Raw genomic sequence first — 24,596 nt, 5'->3', positions numbered from 1 at the left:
ATTTAACTGTGAAGTATGGGGCTAATGAGGTATTCACTGATATTTATTAAATTTTAAAAAAAATGTGAGCTACTTCATATCAATCTTATAAGAAATTTGAGCAGTTCATATAAGCACTGCTCTGTACCCTATGCCATATATATTAAATAAAGAGAGCTATATTAGAATTCAAGCCATATTAATATTCCTTCTTGGTTGGTATCCAGTGAGACCTCACATATGCTGAATTTGGCAAATTACCAGGTTCTAAGGAAGTGTAAAGTAGGAGAGGAGGCCTAAAAGACAAGTAGGAGACTGAAGAAGAGCAAGATTGAGTTTCATGAATCAGGTCATTTGTAACAGACTTGTATTAAACCTGCTATTTGCAAACCACTTCTGTGGACAGTGAGAGAACCCTAGGATGACCATGTTGGACACCCTGACCTAAAAAGGGCTATAGATTAATATAGAAGAGACTATGCTCGCAGGTTATCATACTGTGGGGGAGGGGAGTAATCTTTGAACTGTAAAGAGATGGAGAATTTAGATAAATACTGATTTAGGTAAATACTGACTCTTCCTTTTAATCCCCTTTCATTTAATGTCTCCAAACAGTGTTTAAGAATTTAAGACAAATCATATGTGAAAGTTATTTAAATAAAACTTTCTTCACAAACACAAAACATCATTTATCCATCTTTACTGATGTTTCTGATTTTGAATTTGTCTGCATACAATTCAGATAATATTAAAAACAAAAATTTGGTAACAACACAAGTAAAAGTCAGTTAATTCCAATTATAAGTCATCATATTCTTGGCTAAAGATACGTACACTTCAATAGTTAATCTTAAGTAAAAGGCACATTTGCCATTACCTTCCCGTTAACATAAAAGTTATTTGACTTCAAAAAGATTTGAAACGGTAAGACAAAGCTATACATTGAATCGTGACATCACTACAGAAATATATGTAGTATTCCAATATCTAAAATTAAATTAAAACAAAACAAAAAGGAGATAAAGCAGCTTCTCCTCTGTGTCCACCACTCCCCAGCCTCCAGTTTTTAGACATGTTTTGTCTTTTGCCTATTTTCTTATTTTACTCCTACATATTGTAAAAGAGAGACTATATTTTTCCTTTAAAGATACACTCTGAGGGGAAAAAGAATGTTCATTTCTCTCCTGTCAGATGTGGAGCCTTTATCCCTCAGTCACTATTCATATTTTTCATTATCTTGATGATCTCTCCTTGATTGTCCATGTCTGTTCTCTGTGGTTTTATCTTGTAAGATGATATCTTGATGTCAGACTCTATTCTCCATAGTCGGATTCACAAGGAGTTAGTAGAAAAGACTTATTTAAAGACCTGTCTCCTTAGGAATGATTATACACACAAAAGGCAGCTCTTGGATAATTGAGAGCCCAGGATGGAGGAAGTCAACCATTCTAATGGTTATCTATGTGCAGTCAATTGCAACTGCTCTTTTAGACGTTTCAGGATTCCAACTAAGCTTAGGCTTCAGAACAGAAGAAATACAGAGCCATCTACTTCCATTGTTTGGGTGTTTTTAATGACCTAATAAATCATAGACAGCTCTGTAAACTCTGCCACAGATCTGTCTACAGCTGACAGAAGAGGAAGGTATTTTTCCGTTCTCTATCAGTTTTGTGCTAAAACAGCACACTTGTCAAAGCAGTGAAATGTTTGCTCTTCCAGGTGTGTAATCAATACACAAAAATGTCAGAGGTCTTCAGTGAGAGGAAGGCCATGGCCTTGGATTCGCTGAGTCTGTAAATTCACGATGGATCCCAGATTGCATTAGCAGTGAGTCACTTATCTTAGCTGATTAAAGAGCTCTGATAACTGGTTGCTAGAGTAATTCACCTAAATATGAGAAAAGATGTGAAAACAAACAGATGTACTCCTATTTGCATAAAGGCTCTATCAATACACCGTGAACACTCCACCCCACTGTACTGAAAGAGAGCTATCCTCTGGATGACTGCATATCTGAATCCTATATGAAGTATTCAGAGAAAAACTGAAGGACTGCCCTTTGAAACAGAGCCCGAGTTACTAAAATAAGAACAAGAGCTCCAATAATAGTTAGTTTGATCTATTATGGGCCGTGGAGATGCTTTGGTTTTCCTAGAATTGAACATGCTTCTGTTCTCTAAAAACACACGTACATCAAACCAGCACATATTAGTGTAAATATTAAATGGTATCACTGGGCATCTCCCATTCCCTCCTCCCCCTAGTGGCCTAACTTATTTATTTGTTTCTAGTTTTTTTAATTCTTAGAATCATGCTTTTCCATATTAATGAATCTGTAATATCAATTTAAATACTTTTCAGACATCAGCTTGGAGTGTTTTAGTGTGTTTTAGAGATAAAGATGTCAGAGATATAAATGCACAAATCCTGCTACATCTGTCTGTCATATGCCCAACAGCCTTGAAGGTCAGGGTTTCATTTACCAGTCCATCCAGACTCTAATTGCAGCTCATAAATTCCTACTGAGGGGAGTTGCATTTTACACACATCTAAATGATGAGAGTTCAATTTATATATGTTGCTGCAGGGAGGGAAAGGAGAGATCAAGTAGCAGTAACATTGTGCAAATGACTTTATCATCACTCTAGCCAATGAGTATAAGCTTTATTTTCAAATAAAGTCACATTCTGGATAAAGAAGATGCGGTACCTATATACAATGGAATACTACTCAGCCATTTAGAAGACTGGAATAATGCCATTTGCAACAACATGGTGGATGTAGAGATTATCATACTAAGTGAAATAAGACAGAAAGAGAAAGACATATACCATGTGATATCACTTATATGTGGAATCTAAATTATGACACAAATGAACTTATCTATGAAATAGAAACAGACTCACAGACATAGAGAACAGCCTTGTGGTTAAGGGGGAGAAATGGATTGGGAGTTTGGGATTGGCAGATATAAACTATTACATATGGAATAGATATACAAGAAGGTCCTACTGTATATCACAGAGAACTGTATTCAATATCCTGTGATAAAGCATAATAGAAGAAAATATGAAAAAAAGACTGTTCTTTTGATAGACATTAAGTTGTTAGTTAATTTTGCTATTATAGTTTTTTGAACTATCAAAAAAAAAGAATGTATATATATGTATAACTGAATCACTTTGTTGTACAGCAGAAATTAACACAACATTGTAAACCAACTCTATTTCAATAAAATAAATTAAAAAAAGAAAAACAAAGTCACCTTCTGAGGTTCTGGGGGTTAGGACTTTATAACATATGATTTTAGGGGGAGAAAATTCAATCCCTAACAGTAGTTAACTAACAACGCTTCATTTTCCTTATCTATTATTATTTGGTAATGTTCGCATTAAAATGCAAACAAAATACCTTTCAATGCAAAATTAAAATGCAAAATACCTTGCATTTCAAACTACCTTTCAAAGTAATCAATCAGCAAGGTTTGTTCAATATCCCCCCTTTTTTTTACTAAATTTTATTAGATACTGTGAGAGGTACAAAAAACTTGCAAAATAAATGCCCTTTTCTAAAGTAACTTGTCCTACCACTTACTAGTGATGACAAAATTAAGCAGAAATTACAGCCTGTTTTATGCAGAAAAACACATCAATACATGTAATTACAGAACAAAACATCTAGGTATTTCCCATATAATCTGATAACACTTCATAAAAATATTTTTTGTTGTTATTTTTCCTAAAGGTATATTTTGAAAAATTGTTCCTTGGCCATATCCCTGCAAATGTTAAGATTCCTAACAATGCAGGCCAGGTTTATGGATTCAAGGGCTGCATTCAAGAGCTTCAAGTAAACAACAAAGAATTCTTCCTCATCGATGAAGCCCTGAGTGGGAAAAACATTGAGAACTGCCACATCCCTCGGTGTGAGCATCATCTGTGCCGCAATAATGGTACTTGTGTCAGGTATGTACTAGCCTCCTGCCCTCCAGCCAAATTCTTAGAACAACAAAACCAGCAGCACTGTCATCTGGGTGATAGAAAAGAAAGGTCGGGAACTTCCAAGTTTTTGTATACATCACCTAGACAATGAGGTTTGCTCAAAGAAATTTATATATTGTGGCTCCAATGTCAGAAATTTCTGAACTCTGAAAACACTAGGTAACTAGACCTGATTTTGGCAAGTTTAAATGGATTTAAGTGCAATTTTACCAAGGTGTTCTGCTCTTTGAAAACATGAATGAGAGATTATTCATTGATAATGGTTTTGATGCATTAATTTTATTGTTTGTTTTTGCTTCATCTTAAAAATAAATATACTTAGGTCTCTAAGATTAGAGATGGAAAAAGAATACCTATATCCATTTCTTCTTTGTATTGGCAACTTTTACTTCAAGGAGGAAATATCTTACATAGACTTTTTCCACCTGGAAGTAAAGATTCATGATGCTTATAAGCTTAAGAAGATCTTAATTAAAATTACTTTCTGTTCCACTAACATGTCTTAAGTGAATTGACCCTGAAGGAGTCTCATTTGGGCAGTGTAGAAAATATTCTCCAATTTCTTCAATCCTCTGAGAAATCTTTATTTCAGGGCTACAAATAATGACAGAGTGGAAGCTGAAACATGTACAGATTATAATAATTCAAGTCAAGGAGAAATTGACCAAATCTCACAGGAATTATCTTAATTAATTCACGTCAGTGTTTCTAAGGGACAAGTTATCAAGTAGTTAATGACACTATAAATGTAAATATCTATGTGCATAATGTGAGGAAGAGAAAAATTCTATCAAAAAAGTAGGATAGGAAATGGTAGGCAGAGATGGGCTCTGAAAGTAATCACTCAATTAGAAAAAGAAAATAGACAGATGGAGAGAACAAAATGACAAGGCAAGACAGAGGAATGGACAGATGTGGTAAAGTCAGGGTGATATATTTACCAGACAGTCACAAACTGACCATAATAAGCTTGAAGAAAACACATAGTGAGAAAGGAAGGTATCAGCTCTTAGAGTGTCTAAAACCTTTGCTTCTGATTAACTGTGTCTAAGTCTGTGACTTAATTTACACATTTGTAAAATAACAACCTATCTCACATAGGTAAAGTATAACAGATAAAGATTTAAAGGATTTTAAATGAATGAATTTTACTTGGCTATGTTCGCTTGTCTGAAGGAAACAAAATCAAGCCTTTACTTAGTAAGTATTCTGTTTTATAAGGAACCCATTAATAGCGATTATTTTTTAATTGTAATAATGCAAAAATTATCCAGCAGGACAAACTTCAGAACTCTGCAGAAAAAAAATACATTTTTGCCTAACTAAGTGAAATAGAAACAGGATAAAGTCTTCTCCTCTTGACTTTCTAATAACTGAAACATGTGACTTGCCTTTGATCAACAGAATAACCAATAAAATAGGGTGATGAGATGTCACTTCCATGATTATGTCACACAGGATTGTGAGCAAGGAGACTCTGTCTCTTGCCAGCTTTGACAAAGTGTGAAGCAATCTGGGGAAGGTCCATGTGACAAGGCAGTGGGGGCAGCAGCAACCAGAATGGCCACTGACTGACAGCCAGCAGATCTGAAGTCCTTGGTCCTATAACTGCAAGAAACTATACTTTACCACGAATCACATATGCTTGGGAGCAGGTCTTTCCCCAACTAAATGTTGAGATGAGACCCCAACCTGACCAACACCTTGACTGAGCTTGTGAGGCTTTATGCAGAGGACCCAGTCAGGCCTTCCCAAACTCTTCACTCAGGGAAACAATGAGATAATAAATGTGTGTTGTTTTAAACTGCTGATTATGTGGTAATTTTTTGTTATGCAGCATAGAAAATAAATACCCTCTAATTTTCTGCATAAATATCTAACATTACCAACTTGGAGAAGTAGGGAAGGGTTTGTTTTATTTTAGAACATTAATTGTCTCAGATATTGTAAACCAGGTACATGTTAAATTAAATAAACCTTTCATTTTCATAACTTAAAAGAACCTCACATTACTTCCAATCTTGTTATTTAATATATACTTGAAAATAAAAGTCAGGATAGTCATCCTAGTAAGATAGTTATAAGCAGTCCTAGGTTGAATTATACTTTGCCTGTCATTCTCTTATATGTCCTTCAGCAAATGTTTCCTGAGGGACAACTAATAACCAAGGTTTTTGTGAAGCAAAAATGTGAGGTCAAGACTGTCCTGCACACAAGGAGTTTTCACTCTAGTGTAGAAGTTTACCAGCTCTTCAAACCTTAGGGTGAAACGTCCCACAGAAATGTATCTCTCTTCAGTCACATACATTATTCTGGCTTTCCATATCCATTTCTCAATCTTTCAAACTCTCAAACTTTACTCTAGAGAAATCCACTCAAATGTCAACAGAATTTGGCAAACACTAGTTAAGGTCTTCCAGATCTGTACGTGCTTTCTTATGGCCAGTAAAATGGAGACTTACCAGCTGTGTACCCAACAAATAAAACACTTCTTCCTTTTCTATGAACAGCAAGATTTCTATCTTGGTTGCCAATGCTGAACTTCCATAACCCACCCTTTACATCACTGCATCCAGAACATGCTGATTTATGGCAACTGTGACTTCATTTCAGCATCTCCCTGTACATGCCAACACCATCATAGACTGGAGCTGGTCAGTTCCCAACCAACAATAATAAAAAAAGACTTCTCAGAAGGATCATAAGAACAGCCCCTAGGAGGTCAAAAGTTTAATACAAGAAGAGCAAAGAGCACAGATAGTTATAGGTCCACAGGGAAGGTCATCGGAATGAGAATGCTGCTTTCCTTCTGTTCTGTCTAAAACATCAGCACACAATCAGAGCAGAGCAGTTCAGCAGTCTGTGCAGCAACCCAAAAAGAGAACCAGAATATGTACTGAAGGAGATCTCTGAGAGGCTGTGAGTATGTTCCATACAACGAGAAGAACACAGATCAAAGAAGTAGGTCCTAAGAACCACTACCACAACCAACAATCTGCCCCCAGCAGAAGCCTGCTCACACTTGGAATACAATGAGTGGTGTAAAGTTTTCCAGCCAAAAAACCAAGAGAAACTGCTACTGAGCCATGTTTTCTAACATAGAAAACATGGATCTGAACTGGCTTAATGTCTTTGGAAACTTACATCTCATCTATGTTGCTGGCCAAAGCCAAAGGCTCCTTTCCTCTGTGTGCTGCCACATGATAAAATGAATCTCTCCAACATCTTCCAAACTCTCTTCCAAACCTTTTCACCCTTTGAGTCTGTCCACACCATCTGACTTGATCCCACTCCTGGGCTTAGCCAGGCAGACTTCTAAACTTCCCTTCTCTTCTCCTACTTTCCCAGAAAGGGAGATTAGATTCAAGACAGCTTTCCAAATAGCAGAGCAATTTATATAAATTATATTAGTACTCAACATTTCTGGATCCAAAGGGGATGGATGAAATGACCTGATGGAATTCTTTTTATGTCTACAAGTTTTATTATTTTATTTCCAAAGTAATAAATCATCTATGTTCATAATAAAAGAGTCATTATTACAAAGACAAGAAGAAAGGACTTGTAAGTTTCTGCTTTCTTGTCTCAAGATATAAAGACACCAGTATTTTAAGACTCTAGCATGTGCACATGATGCATTCAGTTGAAAATGTAAATAATAATTTCTCATCACAGTTTAATTGTTCTAGTCCAGGGACTCTCATCTAAAGGTTGGGGAATGTATCATAATGAGGGAGAAGTGTTTCAGTCTCCAAACACACACACACACACACACACACACACACTGAGCATTCTAATGGGTGTCTTCTGGGAATACAAGCCCACTTTTCCCAACATGTAAAGAATAATAGTGGTTTAACAACAGATAACCCTAAAAAAAAGTGTGCTCTAGACAAGAGTAAAATGGTGAGTGAACAAAGGCTCAGTACCAGATAGAGCTAAACTTTAGGGTTCACAAAATAAAACACAACAATATAGCTATTTATAAACAAAATCTTCACTAATTTTAGCAGCTTGGTTAATATAATTTGCTGTTATTAAGTGCTGTTTCTATCGTACATTGTCTATGAAAATAATCTGCTTACAAGAAGACAAATTTCACGTTGAAAAGTCTTAAGGGGAGTGACACTTCAGCAGCTTTACCAAGCAAATGTCATTCTGCTTTGAGTACCATCACATGTTTCTGGACAGTATCCAGTGTTTTTCATTTTGTTATAAATCTGTGTTAGAATTTTCAAACCCCAGTGGTTGCTCATTTCAGAGAAATCCAAATTGCATGTACCAAAATTCACTTTAGAAAAGTGATACGGAAGGGTAATTCTGAGTACCCAAATCTCTGTGGACTTTGAACAAGCTGCTTCCAAAGGGCAAGGGAAGGTTAGCAAATTAAACAGATGACATTTAAATCACTTTCTCCTTTCTGTGTCAGATATTTTAAAATAGGTTAAACAATAATTAAAATGGAGCATCAGGTTTGGGAATATACCCTGTATAACAACTGCACCAAGAATGTATGTCACTGATATTATAGTGAATAATTATTGAGACATGAATTTTAGACTTAGTCTAAATTCATGCCAGGAGCTAAGAATTTAGGAATGGATTTGACCATGCCTTGAAAGTCAATAACCCCTAGATGTGAATGAATGTGATCTTTCTGGATCTACTTGTTCTCTTAGCTTTGATTCATCACTAGCCAGTACTGCCCTCCATGTGCTAGGGCAGGGTTCAGCAAACTGTTTTTGTAAAGGGACAGATAGCAAATATTTTAGACTTTGTCTCACAACTGTTCAACCCTGTTACTATAACATCAAAGCAGCCATTGACTATATATAAATAAATGTATGTGGCTGTGTTCCAATAAAATTTTATTTATAAAAATAAGTGTCTGGCAAAATTTGGTCCAAAGGCCATAGTTTGCAGATCACTGCACTATGTCAACAGATGGATAATAGAGTTTTAGTCAATTAATTGACCAGGAAAGTCCAACTCAATTTAATTTTTTCCATATTAAGCAATGTATAGATAGATAGATAGATAGATAGATAGATAGATAGATAGATAGGTAGATAGATAGATAGATGATAGATAGATAGATAGATATACATTATAAAGCACTGGCTCACTTAATTATGGAGGCTGAGTAGTCCCATTATATCACCGGCAAGCTGGAGACCGGGACAGCTGGTGGTGTAGATCCCAGTTTGAGTTCGAAAGCGTGCTGATGGCAGAAGGTCAAAGTCGCAGCTCAGAGTCAGACAGAGAGAAATCCCAGCCTTCCTCTACTTTTGTTTTGCTCAGACCCTCAGGGGGTGGGTGAGACCCACCCCATTGGGAGGGGCCATCTTCTTTACTCAGTCTACCAATTCAAGTACTAATGTCTTCTGTAAACAGACCCATAGACACACCCAGAAATAATGTTTAGCCAGCTATCTGGGCATCCTGTGACCAATCAAGTTGACACATAAAATTAACTGCAACAAGAACCTCAGAAAAATGTATATGTGTTTCTTAACACTAGGTAACTTTCATTGCCCTCCGTGTCCAGTGAAAATAGAAGTAAAAGCTCGTTTCTTTCATTCTTTTCTTTCAATACATTTGTCCCTATTATCTCATTTCATAGACTTTTTTTATATTGTCAGGTGAAAAGAAGTCATTTTTCATGATTTCTGAGTTATTTAGTTTTCAAATCATTAAGCATTTCAAAATGAGGTAGGAGCCATAAATTGCACTTGAAATTGCAATAGTGACAACTACTATAGAACACAATGAATCTGGGTATTGTGTACTAATATTTGCATCTGTTCTGTAGTGAGTGATGACACCCCACGAATGACCACTTGTCTTCACCGTCATGTCACAGTGACATGTAACTAGGCAACACTATTGAGAACTTTTAGTTAATACTCTGTATCCCGAAAGATTACCTCTAATCCAGTCCAGCAGTCTACCCAAGTCCTCTAAATACCAAGTGGGAAAAGTGCCTATTTCATGACAATTTCTCACCCCACATTTAGACTAATAACATCTTCAAATATTTAACCCCTCTTCTTAGTTGCTGTTCTGTCTGCATTCAACATGTTTGAAATTGTCCTCAGTATTTAAATGTCTCTTGTACTAGAGGACTACTTTGTATTTGGTTAGATTATTCTCATGTGTAAAAGTTTGCTGAGCATCAAAACATCTCAGCTGTAGGTGACCCCTACTGCTCAAACAAGGGGAAAAGGGAAAACGTCCCACCAAGTTTCAGGTAAAAACTTAGAAGCATATGTGGTGTTCTCATTTCTTTAATTGTGTTAATTAGTTGTGCATTTACAACATTTATCCATGTACTCCATTCATGGAAAGCAGTTTAACCTTTATAGGGTGCAAATATAAACAGTTTCATTTTTCTCCTTTCACTGATGTCAAACGTACTTTATGGGTTCTCTTTACTTTCCCTTAACAGAATATCATGCAGGTTCATGTTCACATATTAAAAGCATATGGTTCAACCTCCTCCAGTTTAAAACTTCTAACTCATATCCAGTTGGGCTGTCTCCTATCCCCTGCCTAGTTGGATGGACCCCCAGCTTAAGAAATTGAACAGGGAAAGAATGTGATGTGTTCTGCCTGATGCCTCTCTATCCCTCTTCTGTTTCCAGTTTCTCCAGATTTGGGGCTGTCTTGGGGCAGAAGCGATTTAATTTTAAGGATTAAAAGCCTTGCTTATTTTTTTATTCAGCTTATTTTATTGAAGTATAGTTGATTTACAATGTTGTGTTAATTTCAGGTGTACAGCAAAGTGATTCAGTTATTCATACATATATATCTGGGGATTTTTTTTCAGATTCTTTTTCCTTATAGGTTATTACAAAATATTGAGCATAGTTCCTTGTGCTATACAGTAGGTCCTTGTTCGTTATATACTTTACATAGAGAAGTGTGCATATGTTAATCCCAAACTGCTAATTTATCCCTCCCTTCCTTTTTCCTTTTGGTAACCATAAGTTTGTTTTCTATGCCTGTGGGTCTATTTCTGTTTTACATATAAGTTTATTTGTATAATTTTTTTTAGATTCCACATATAAGTGATAGCATATGATTTTTATCTTTCTCTGTCTGACTTATTTCACTTAATATGATAATCTCTATGTCCATAATATTGCTACATATTACATAATTTCATTCTTTTTTATGGCTGAGTAATATTCCATTGTATGTATGTGTATATATGTGTGTGTGTGTGTGTGTGTGTGTGTGTGTGTGTGTATATACCACATCTTTATCCATTCATCTGTGGATGGGCATTTAGGTTGTTTCCATGTCTTGGCTATTATAAATAGTGTTGCAATGAACATTTGGGTGCACATATCTTTTCAAATTATGGTTTTCTCCAGATATATGCCTAAGAGTGGGATTGCAGGATCATATGGTAGCTCTATTTTTAGTCTTTTAAGAAACCTCCATACTGTTTTCCATAGTGGCTGTACCAATTTACATTCCCACCAACAGTGTAGGAGGGTTCCCATTTCTCCACACCATCTCCAGCATTTATTACTTGTAGACATTTTGATGATGGCCCTCCTGACCAATGTGAGGTGATACCTTATTATAGTTTTGATTTGCATTTCTCTAATAATTAGTGATGTTCAGCATCTTTTCATGTGCCTTTTGGCCAGCTGTATGTCTTCTTTGGAGAAATGTCTATTTAGATCTTCTTCACATTTTTTGATTGGGTTATTTTTTGATACTGAGCTATATGTACTGCTTGTATATTTTGGAGATTAATCCCTTGTCAGTTGCATCATTTGCAAATATTTTCTCCCATTCTGTGGTTTGTCTTTTTGTTTTGTTTATGATTTCCTTTGCTGTGCAAAAGCTTTTAAGTTTCATTAGGTTCCATTTGTTTATTTTTGTTTTAATTTCCATTACTCTAGGAGGCAGTTCCAAAAAAAATCACTACAATTTATGTCAAAGACTCTTCTGGGGGCTTCCCTGGTGGCACAGTGTTTGAGGATCCGCTTGCCGATGCAGGGGACGCAGGTTTGTGCCCCGGTCTGGGAGGGTCCCGCATGCCACGGAGCGGCTGGGCCCATGAACCATGGCCACTGAGCCTGTGCGTCTGGAACCTGTGCTCCATAACGGGAGAGGCCACGGCAGTGAGAGGCCCGCATACCGCAAAAAAAAGAGTGCTCTGCCTATGTTTTCCTCAAGGAGTTTTATAGTATCTGGTATTATATTTAGGTCTTTAATCCATTTTGAGTTTATTTTTGTGTGTGGTGTTAAAGAATGTTCTAATTTCATTCTTTTACATGTAGCTGTCCTGTTTTCCCAGCACCACTTATTGAAGATACTAAATTTTTCTGGAAACACAAAAGAACCCAAATAGCCAAAGCAATCTTGAGAGAGAACAATGGAGCTGGAGGAATCAGGCTCCCTGACTTCAAACTATACTACAAAGCTACAGTAATCAAAGCAGTATGGTAATGGCACAAAAATTAATAGAGATCAATGGAGCGGGATAGAAAGCCCAGAAATAAACCCAGGCACTTATGGTCAATTAATCTATGACAAAGTAGGCAAGAATGTACAAAGGTTTTCTGATTAACTGGTGCCATTATGGTTTTGTATGTTCTCCCTATAACAGAAGTTCAGTGCTGCTTCTCTTGACACACATGTGTGAGTATTCATCAAGCCCTGCCCAAGGGGCCACTCCCTGGCACAGCTTCCTGAGGGGCAAATTTCTCTGGTTTGCTCCTCCCAGACTTACATTTTACCTGCTGGTGCTCCCTTGCCCAGTAGCAGAGCTGGTTTACTCTGAAGCTAATGAAGCATAGAGTTTTCCACCCTTGCACATGTCCTTCTGAGACCTAAGAGTTGCTAGGAATTGCAGGGGCGTTTTTATAGTCCTCTTTCAGAGCAGAAACCAGGCTGCAATCAGGAACCATTTCCATGTAAGCATTTCCTATGAAGAGCCTAAGGAGATTTCAGAGAGAGAGCTAAATCTCTTTGTTTCCCTGTAATTCATTGTGATTTCTTTTCTCACTGTAAATAAATATTCTCTTTTACACATAAGTTTGTATATGTATTTTTGAATCCTTTTTGTTATAAAGGATCAAAGATTATATAAGCTGTGTGCCCCATAAAATCTACACTAACATTTGCCCCTCTTAGGCAGGGTCTTGGCTAAGGAGGTAACTCAAGGTATGTAACAAAGCTTAATTTTCAAAAAGTTATAAACCTGACTTTCATACAAGTGTATAGTGAACACATGCCAAAAAATATTTATCTCATTAATGACAAACCCAGTATGTTGGTAAGGTTGATTCAAAGAGAATTCAGGAGGCTGAGCATATATAGGCACAGAATGAAAGCTGAAATAAGATCACTAGGTTAGAGGCAAAACTCATTAGTATCTTACACAGGAATAAAGTGTAAATTTGTGCTTGTCTTTTCTACCAATCTGTACTCATTTGCATCTCCATCAGACATAATTCTACAAGTTAGCATGTAACTTCCCAGAGTCTGGGCCTAATCAATAGTAAATAGTGAGCCAAATAAAAATTCATTTTTCTAGAAAATTACATAATCCTTGAGCAGGCCTATTATAAAACACCCTAGTATGATATTAATAGAACGTGTAGTTATCTTTTTGCTTTATTTCTAAGTTTTGAACATTTTCTAAACACCAGCCCCTTTCCACATCACCAAGAGATGGGAGTCACAGGTGCTTCAGTGTTAACTCCCCCCCACACACTATCCTGAATGTTCAGCAAGCTGGAGGTGACCATAAGCAAGACAGTATTAAGAAGAATAAACTCATTTAGTCTTCCATGATATGAAAAGCAAATATACAAATGCTATGAGTAGGAAAAAAGAAAAAACAGTCTCCTTATCACTTAGACTAAACGTAATGCATCACAACATAGTATTTTGGTAATTTTTTTCTATTTTTTTCCTGGAATACCCATGTTTAGAAGTTATTTTAATTTGAGTCTACTTGATTAAAATATGATCTGTGTCTCTTTCACGCCACCAGCATGGCAGAGCACCTCTTTGGTGTGAAGTAGTGTGAACATGGGATTTACAAAGAAGGATAAGACATGGTATCATTGTCTACATACTCTTTTGCTTATGCTAAGGGCTGTGGAATAAAATGAGTTTTTTCACTTATACATACAAAGTGCAATCTTAGGTTAAAAGAGCCCAGGTTTCATAGCCTGTTGTTTACCTTTTTGATCTCATTTATTTCCCCCACTCTACAAGTGCCAGGTATAGTGAAAATGGATTTATTTGGGGTCATTTATTTTGCTTGGCGAGTGTGACTGAAGCTGCAGGGTTTTTAGCTGCTTACAAAAGTAAATCACGTATTTGGAAAGCATAACTCTCGCCAATGTACCACTGTAAGTGTCACAGGTTTCTTGGTAAAGTACAAATGCAGTTTAAATTGATTTTCTAACCACTTTTATTACTGCCATCCTTGAGTGTAGCAACAAGGGTTGGGCATTTGCTTTTCTGGGGCAGAAAGCATTTCGGTCCTGCGCAGAGTTTCATTAAAGTCATGATTCCAAATACAATGGTATTTAAATGAGAACAAGTAAGATTAAACATGGAAAAAATTGTATCATTTACACTAAATTTGAAAAGTCTCAAAGAGTTAAATGCTTCAAGGTTTGACCAATGGGAAAAGACCACTATCAAATTCCACACATAGTTTTTACATCATATTTATGCAGCAAGGTCAAACAGGTAGAGGGAAAAAAAATCTCATCTTCAATTTTCTCTACCTTTAGGTAACAATACATGGAGAATTCATTTACCCTGGTTGATCTTCTTGGGCAAAAGAGACCTCTCTGGCTTAAATCCCATCTGAAAACCATCTTTCCACTCCTTTTATTATAGAATACTAACATTTTTTTCTCTACTTCAAGCAACAGCAAGCAAAATATGAGCTGCTAAGATGCTATCCTTGACTGTTCTACTTAAAATAACTATTTGTTAATGAGTTTTTAGTAGGGAATTTTGTGTTAAAACCTGTTTGTTTTGTAACTAGAAGTACTTGTTCTTATTTAAATCTACATGGTTTAGATTACAGATTGATTGCATCCTTACAGATTGCATCCATGCATACACACGTGCATGCATACACACACACACACACAGATTTAGTAAACTGTGCTAATCTCTATGATTTTTACATATAATTAGATATCACACTTAAAATTGTGTGAAAACCTTGACAAACAAAATAAAAACAGAGTAAAGTTAAAGCTGGAATCAAATGTGAGAGCTTCAGACTTCCTTGGCTTAGATTTACAAAATCCTTTAAATAATTAATTTAGGAAAGAAACAAACCAATCCTTTTGGTTCAGCAGTAGACAAAGTTCCAAGCCTTACATTTTGTTCCTGGCCCATTTGCTGACACATTATGTACCTTAGGAAAATTGCTTAACCTTTAGTCTAAGAAAATGAAGTGAAACTTTTTTCCCACCTGCCTACCTAAACCCCAAGTGATTTGGAGCCGAAAGTTAAAACTTGCTAAAGACTTGAGAATATAAAGACTAGATGGAAAAACACTGGGAAATAAATTTGGTTATTGTTTATTGAGATTAAAATGCAATAGTGGCTTCAAGCAAGTACTGTCCACATATTAACACTGCTAATTGCCATTAACTTAACAATCACCAAGTGTTTTTTTTTTTTCTTTTGGAAAATGATATAATGGCATTGTTCTGATGTGATTTCATTTTAAAATGATGTTAATACTTAAAGTATCTTTGGAAGATAGATTTAGATTTCTGTTTCACAAATGGAAAAATGTTATGTGAGTTCAGAGATTTGTTCAAGACAACATTGATCATAGAGACAGGATAAATCACAACCATCTAGACTTTAAATCAATGCTCTGTCCCAAGCTTTGCAATATAAATCAACTACCTGCTCCATCACACAAAAAACATAGTTGTCCAAATTAAGTGATTCTGTAACCATTTTCAGCAGTTCTCTGACTTGAGAATTACAATTAAATTCTCAGCTATCTATAAAAATTACAGCTTCCTCTTTGCAAACTAGCCCAACAGGCAGGAGGTCTGTGTCTCACCGTTACTCTTAAGTAGGCCATCAAGCATTTCTGGATATCACTTCCATCATTTTTGTAAAGAAGGGATTAAACCTGATGGGAATTACCAAAAGTATTTTTCAAGATATATTAATAAGCATTCCTTAGGAAAAGAAGAGGAGACAGCATTTTTTTAAGATACATTCATTAAATATCCCATTTCATATTCCCCTCTTGGAGTTTCACAACATATTTAAAGATGTTAAAGAAGTCCTATGGAATATAGCCCATTTAACTCTACTTCATAGAAGTTTCTAAAATAATTTCATCCCCAAAAATATTTTTTTCCAGAAATACCTATTCCCATCACACAGTACATTCTCTTTCTTAGAAGCAATGTGATTGCCTGATGATACAATGTTCAACAAGTGGGATTTTTTTCTACTCTTCAAAGGGTTCCAAAGCAGAAGATTGCACAATAGTTGGGACTATAAGTAGGTTTTGTATGCTACAATACCAAGAATCCTTATTCATGCCTAACTCACCTTTCCATAGGTTTCAATGTATGCAACTTTCTCTTTTTAGTCTGGCATTAATAGGTCTAATGATAAATACAGTTTAAATTCAATAGGATTGACAGAAAATCATGTCTAAATTTTGGAGTTTAAGTGTTGAGTTAGGAAATTATCCATTAGAACTCTCTAGTAAGATCACACCTGAATACTCACCTAACTCATATCCTTCCCCTCTGCTCTCTCACAAATGCTTTGGGGCTTTTTATTTCCTTCCCTAATCTACCCATCCACACAGAAATAAAAGCTAAATCCTCAAAATTGTTTTAGTCTTAAATGTGAGCCATAAACATTTATATCCATGATGGCAGAACAACATTTTCTGCTCCCAAGATGGAGAGAGGACAGCACTGGGGAAGGGTAGTGGGGAGGGAAGTGTCAGGATGCAGTGGAGGGGACTCAGTGCCTCACTGGCCCTGGGTGTGGACCACCAACTATCAGATTCAGGAGTCCTGAGAGCCTGAAATTTCCCTTGAGCAGAGGGTGAACCACTTGTACACCTGGACAGGGATGCAGACGTGAATGGACACTTGATGTCCAGATGAGGAGGAACTGCTCAGAGCCACTGGGTCACCCCTGTATCAGGAGCAGGGGGGCCTAACCCCAAGGCTCAATTTCATATCTGCTCTTCTGTGTGATGTGTGTACATTTATCTTCCCTGAGTGTCTTTTCTCATCTGACTAGAGATCACCCAGACGTTTCTAAGTAAAATTTGTCTAAGAATCTAAAGGTCTTTCTGATGCTGTTGTTTGAAGTCTAGAAGTATAATACCTAATTTAAGTATTAAGGGAAATCTAAATGCCTGCTGATTTAAATATATTGAGAAATATTCTCTTATTTTATAATCTACCATTGTGTATGTTGAACATCTATTTCTGTGCAGATGGAGGACAATTAAGAAGATCTTTAAATATTGTGGTCAGATGAAGTAAAAATTCAGGTAATGCTAGGTTGGGGCAAGTTACATTGACAGATAAGTCATCCTCAATGTGGAACAGCTGAAAAGATTATTTGGATGTTCTGGGAGTTCAGTTGCTAGTGCTGGACTTGACTTTCTATTGTCTGGTCTTATTTTACAACTTTGTAGGGGCAGAGGTTAACTTGTAGATTTCTGTCAGCTAAAGATGAAAATATTTTTTTTTCCCAACGGAAAAGTACTCTAAATGGACATTAACCAGCTTCATATCTAATCAAGCAATCTTACCTTAATATTGCTTCTTAAATATTCTTTAGTTTTGATACCTTACTGATTCCCTTATTAATAACTGAGTTAAAGAAAACCTTGGCATGAATTCATATTATATTAGCATGAGAGTCATAACTTCACTGGTATAAACTATACTTTATCAGAATTGTTCACTTTCCTTTCCCTCATCATTTTTATAGAAAACAAAGTAGATGAAAATGGAGACCAACAGAGGAAATAGTCACAACGAAGAAGGAGAAAGGCAATGTCAACCCTCCTGCCCCAGGACTGAGGAGAGAAGCATCTCTTCTTCCTACTAGCAAGCTGTGCTAATCATCCCATAGCTCTTTTCTCCTGGGGGCCGTACAGCCCGCATCCCAGGCGTGAGGCCATGGCATTTGCACAGCAAGCTGCACGCTGGACAGGGTCTGCACCAGAGGCTTGATGCTCTGATGCTGCTGTCTTGAAACTCTCCACATATTGTTTTTGATTTTAGCTTTTGTAAGTGAAGTAAGGAGAGAGAGCAGGGCATGTGCCAGGGCCCTGGAGTCCTGCATTCCCACACTCCCCAGGTCTCCAGGAAGAGTTCTCCAGCACCTGACTCCTGGTCCCCGTCCAGCCGGTACCCACCGCCTCCACTCTTGGCAAGGCCCTGGGTGTGGGTGCAGGGAGCATCAGGATTGGGTACACAACAGTGTTAGACAGCAGAGAACATGGTAACCGCAAGAGAGAGTCTACCAGAGAAAGTGCAAAGCTCTTTTTCTGTTTTGAACAAGACTCTCTGCCTTTTCATCTTGAACAGGACCCCACAAATTTTGTGGCTGCCCTATGGGAGTGAGGTATGGGGTTCTCAAAGACACGCTGGTTGGTGTCCAATCCCCACATACTTGGAGTGACCCCTGCAAATGTACTGAACCAAGAATGATGGGAAAGGCAGGGTTTTCCACTTGTCACTGATCCTCCAATCTTTGTTTAGCTTCAAATCTTTGTTTTATTTTTTATCATAATGATACCGCTTAGAGAACAAAATAAATTCAAATAATTCTGCATGAGGTAATTTAAGGAGCCCATAACAATGAAAGGGATAAGGGATTAAGAATATTTATCACCCTCTGTTAGTTAATACCAAAACCATTGGGATATTCTTTTTGCCCAGAACTTAAATATCAGCAATGGAAAAAAAAAATCCTCAGGCTCTCTTTTAAAGCCCAGACTTATAAAAACCAAGTTAGAAATATCTTAAATTTCCTTTTCTGAAGTTTTCATGGATTTTGTGTTATGAAACTGTTCTCAGACAAGGAACAGTTCTGTTTAACAAGCATCTATACAGAGCAACTACTATATGCTACTCATCTTGCAAGACATCAAAAAATAACACAATAGGAGCTTCCCTGGTGGCTCAGTGGTTGAGAGTCCAACTGCCGATGCAGGGGACATGGGTTCGTGCCCCGGTCTGGGAAGATCCCACGTGCCGCCGAGCGGCTGGGCCCGTGAACTATGGTCGCTGAGCCTGTGCATCCGGAGCCTGTGCTCCGCAATGGGAGAGGCCACACAGTGAGAGGCCTGCGTACTGAAAAAAAAAAAAAAAAAAAGTAACACAATAAATAAATCATAAACCTTAACACTCAAGAAGTTTAAGGGGGATGAAAATGCCACAATATAATGTATAAGTGCTGGTGTCAAGAACTGTGCATATTGATATGCTACTGAGAAATGTGTCACTGTGAAGCCACGGCACAAGCACAACATAAACAGAAGTGGAATACATGGACTTCATGCTGTACACTTTCACAGCAAGCTCAGTTTTGATACATTGCACCTTTAGGTAAATGTTATGTGTAACTCGTGCACAACCCAAAGCACATTTCGTGTAATATAGACTTAGTTTTCACATATTCCTACTGAGTTCCTCTCCTCTTCAATTTACATTACTGACAAAAACATCTAAAACTGCCAAATAAGGAAAAACTCCAATGAAATTTCTCAACTGGCTGGCATGGCTGACTGGAGACTCAATAGTGGTGAACATCATCCCTTCTGAGCCCATCTTGGGGAGCTTTTTACTGGAAGGAAGACTGCAGTTTATCAGGGGTCATCTAGCAGGAGAGATATTTATTAAAGTTTTGAGAAACCTCTGGAATATTCTGTCTTCATCTTTCTACCCTTATAGAACAGGGGACTGCAGATCTCACAGCTAATATTCAAACTGAAATTGGACCACATAGATATGAGAAATCAACTTGACATCAAAGGTTATCCATCCTCCCACACTTGCTTTTCCTGCTCCCATCTCAATAACATAGGTGCTTTTATTTTTTCATTCACTTCTTAGAATAAGAAAAAAAAATGCTTCCATATATACTCGTATGTTTTTCCCCTTTCTGATGCATCTGCAAACCCAGCTGTAATTCTTTTGTTATTTCTCAGATGTAGACAAATAAGCTACAAGGAAGACTACAAAAATAAAGGATTTTATTTGTCCTTGAAAATATGATGGTGTGAGCTACCACATCTTTGTTTTAAACTAAAGCTCCTGTCTAATCTCTGCATCCATAATATTTTTCTGATATCTGAGTCTTTTTCAGAGAATATTCCTAGAAGAAAACAGAGAAATGTCAAACTGAAATAGAACCAAATAGCAGATATAAATATGGAAGATATGTATAGAAGGCATGCACGTCTCTTCATTAGAAAAGTCTCCTTTTATTATAATTAGAGAAAGCAGAATCAAAAAAAAAGAAATAGAATGTGGCAGTAATTCCAATGGTACTTGTGACAATACAGTCTTATATAACCTAAAAGTAAACAACCAAATCAATCTCATCAAAAGCTGCTGAGGAATTTTTTAACTTATTCTGCTGCTTAAAAGCTATGTGATTTGGGGCAAGTCATTTCACCTCCCAAATCCTCAGTTTCTTGCCCATAAGATGAAGAAGATCTAAATGCTGGCTGGGTCAACTCTCCAGAGCTATAAGAGGCTGAAACAAAGTTACATGTGTGGAAATGCTTTAAACTGCAAAGCCTCATCCAGATGCAGGGACATTTTATTATATAGGTGTAGGATGCTGAAAAAGAGAGAATGTGAAGACTCTTTTTGATTTGAACAAGCAGCTTCTATACTGCCCATGGGGATTAATTACAGACTTCCCACGTCTCCACATATTCACAGATTTATTTAAATAGTGAGAGTCAGAACCTACTGAAACATAGTGAGTTGTTCAGAAGTCCAAAAAACTTATCCAGCCTTGCTTAAAACTCACTTGTGTCAGACTCACATCCATGCTTTGATGCAAATATTCAGAGCAAGGTAGTTTCCTGTGATTCCTAGAATATCACCTGTGTCATTGAGTAACTGCCTCTCTCTTCCCTCCAGAGGAATCCCTGGGTGTGACTACACCTGGGTTTTAGAGACATATCCTGTTGTCATCTCCCACCACATGGATTACCTCTATACTATTTCCAGATGACCATGAGGTTGGGGGCAGAGGGAATAATAGTAAAAATAACTGGCATCTTTAATTGCTTACACTGTCTTAATTATTCTATATGCATTGTTTCAACTTACCTTTGCAATAATGCAATAAAGTTCCTTCTATGGTTTTCTCCATGGTATTAATGGCAAAAGCTAAGGCACAGGGAGGTTAAGTCATCTATCCAAGGTCACACCAGTGGTAGAGGTGGGTTTATGCCTCAGGCAGGCTTCTTAGCCTCAGCTATACACTGCAGCCAATGAGAGGTTCTACTGAAATGACTCATTGCTGCTGCTGTTGTTTGGGCAGCTACCACTTTTGAAATGCTTTACTATGTTTTGCGAATGGTGCTGGGTACTCTATCTCATTAGTTGATGTACCTTTTTAGAGGAGACATTACAGCCTCTATTTTACAAAATAAGGGAACTGAAGCTCAAAGATGTTAAACAGCTTGTTGAAGTTTGTAGAATAAGTGTCATAAGTGACTTAGCTGGGATTTTGGCCCAAGTCTGTTTGAATCCTATGCCACTTGTTCTTTCAATAATGTTTTCTTAAATCCTCATGATCCTTTTCACGTGGTATGCATGACAGCTTCTGTACGAGCTCCATCTTCTGGATCTAACGTACCCCATCTTCCTAGCTCCCTACGACAAGAAGATTCTGGCTATTTCCCCGGATCATACAAACACCAAGGCAGTTCCAAAAGCTAAACCATGGAGTTATTTACATTTTTATTGAAGTCAATCAATCAATCTAACTGACACAGCTACCATGCTCTTCTCCACAAGAAAACGATTTAGGCAGTAGTTGGAGCTGGGATGACTAGATGTTCCACGTGTGAACGGGTAGTTACACACTGCCCTGCAGACCCCTGTGGTGACCAGTCGACTCTTAAGAAAGGACAGTTTGGTGCCTGAGTGCTTGGTAAAAGATCAGGCCTTCCCTTCTCATCAAAACTGAAATGAATTTTGAACTTTTGAACCATTCTGTTAAAATGAAAAACAAACCACTTAAAAATAAGAATTAAAACAGTGCATAAATGTTACCTGTTAGATTGCTAGGGCAGAAAAGCCTACATTTGAACACATAGGTATCACCCTGTCTTGTCTTCTTCCAGTTGCTGCAATAAAGATTGGAAAATGGCAGAATTCCTGTCTTCCTGACTCTTGTACAGGAACCAAGCTTGTGACAGTAGTTACCCAGTACAAAGGAAGAATCCCACACTATACGTAGCAAATACATGAATAGAAAGGCTCTCATAGGCATTCTGCTAGCCCAGGCAAGGGGATGCTAAGTATTTATCCCGAAGCCATTAAAAAGAAAAAATAGCCAACCCTAGTAAATGCTTTTAGAAGGATCCAAAACCAGGTAATAAAAGCAATACAAGCAGGCTTACTGGAATAGGAAGTGTCCATGAAGCTAAGCTAAGTGGAAGTGCAAGGTATTCACTGTGCTGGAAAGATTGTTTTTCCTTTAGAAACCTGGCAGCCTCTGCTGCCATAACATGACAGCAGTTGCCTCACCTGATTGGTTGTGTTTTCTTTTTTCTATGGCTCTGTCTACTGTAGCCTGAAATTGTCACTTTACTTGGCTAACTGGTAAATCACAAACAATAAAGGAGCTGGTTGTAGTTTTAATTGTACTAACAAGAGGAGAAGTGTGAGTGGGAAATTCATGTTTCACTCTAGTTGCCTTATACTTGTGGATCTGGTGTTTCTGGTGTGACTTATGCTGCTTCAAGGCTCAGAGCTACATTGTAAAGTCGGTTTCAGCTTCAACAAATCCTGTACAGGTCCTGCTGTGTCCCCCTGAATGGCAGGACTGGTGGATTCCATCTGAGAGGAAGCAGGCCTTACACATGAACAACCACAGGGCAGAGGACAAAGCAGAAAAGAAAGGCAATTCAACAGTCCCTTTTCTTTTTCATGCGTGGTGTTTTTTTGTTTATTTTAAACACTGAGTATGGAAATCAGTGAGTGCTTTAGAAAGAAATTATTTTTATTATGGAATTGGAAGAATGATTATTTGATGTTCTATATTCATATGCTTAAAAGCAAAATGTTTTTGCTTAATGTAACAACAGGCTTTAGATCTGAACTAATCTTGCTTCGACACATCACCTTAAGAAACAGTGGGTTTCCTGAGCTGCTGAGCTTTACTCTCTCATTTTAGGTTTGTTTAACCTGATGTGAACATAAGTTTATTCTAGAGAAAGAGTCCACTGAGAGTACATAAGTTCTTCGATTTTACCTCAAATTAAAATGGGAGAAGGAACCAAACTTCCCTTGAAAAAAACCTGAGAGTTATTGTTTTTTAAATTGGCCCAAAGGTAGAACAATATTCTCTTTATATTCTATTTCTCTAAACTGGATTGAATCTTCCACTGAGCAGAGTAACAAAACTGGTAATAACTTACTGCCACCTACAGATGGGAGATAAGTCTGCTGGTAGCAAAAAAGGTGAGCCTGGGGTTCACACTGAAACCTCACACGTCACAGAACAAGATCTCACAGGTATGAGGTGCAGGAGATGAATACTCCCCCACTCATGGTAATTGGATTGTGCTTGTAGTTTATGAGATTTAAATGAAATTAGAGCTACTAAAAAGCAGATTCTCCAACAGTATGTTCAAGTCATTTTCTTCTCCTAAAGGTTTTTTCTTAATGGCTGTGAGTTTTTAGTTACTACAGGAGAGGAAGAAAACCTCTGATCTGTGACAAGCCCTGTGCCAGCCAACGTCTGCAGCAAGCTGTCACCTCTGCCACAGCCAGAATGCTGCTTCTCCACCCTGGGGACAGGCTGTTCTGGGGCACAGGGTTATGCCATCTCTGGGTCACTACTCCTTGAAGCCACATACTCATAATTTTGAGGGGTCATATTTGAAGTATCGCAGACGTCCTTGCCCACACTTCTCAGTGTGTAACTAATTGGAACATTTCTTTTCCCTTGTATAAAATATCCCTGCTCTTATTTTGCAGTCCATTTAATCACTCGCTTCCTTTCATAAAATCAGTTCATATGGCTTTGCTATTTCACTTGGTGCTTTGCATTTCAAACAAGTATTTATTACATTTTTCCAAGTCTAAATGTTGAGTTGAAAAACAGATAAATAGAATATACAGGGAGATATTTTTGAAGAAACATTGCAGATCATCTAAGAAGTAAAAGGTAATGGCTGAGAACAGAATAACACCTTAAACTTATAGAGTTCTGTATGTCAATAAAACTGGAAGGAAAAAAAAGAGGGAAAGAAAGAAAGAAAGAAAGAGAAAGGGAGAGAGAGAGAGAGAGAAAATTAGGACATATTATGTGCTAAACACCACAGTAAGAGAATTATCTTCATTGTAT

The 24,596-nt window shown here is 37.3% G+C and overlaps 1 protein-coding gene across 1 annotated transcript in view; it reads left to right on the top strand.

Annotated features, from left to right (window-relative positions):
* Positions 1-24,596, top strand: part of EYS (eyes shut homolog) — a 1,591,612-nt gene that overhangs the window by 1,348,943 nt on the left and 218,073 nt on the right. Inside the window, exon 33 of the mRNA XM_060115102.1 lies at positions 3,724-3,944. Coding sequence (XP_059971085.1) covers positions 3,724-3,944 — 221 coding nt within the window. The remainder of the gene's footprint in view (positions 1-3,723; positions 3,945-24,596) is intronic.

The sequence above is a fragment of the Mesoplodon densirostris genome, chromosome 12, assembly GCF_025265405.1.
Source record: "Mesoplodon densirostris isolate mMesDen1 chromosome 12, mMesDen1 primary haplotype, whole genome shotgun sequence".
Taxonomy (NCBI): Eukaryota; Metazoa; Chordata; class Mammalia; order Artiodactyla; family Ziphiidae; genus Mesoplodon; species Mesoplodon densirostris.
Note: the sequence above shows the minus strand (reverse complement) of the source record. Positions and strands in the feature narration are given on the sequence as shown.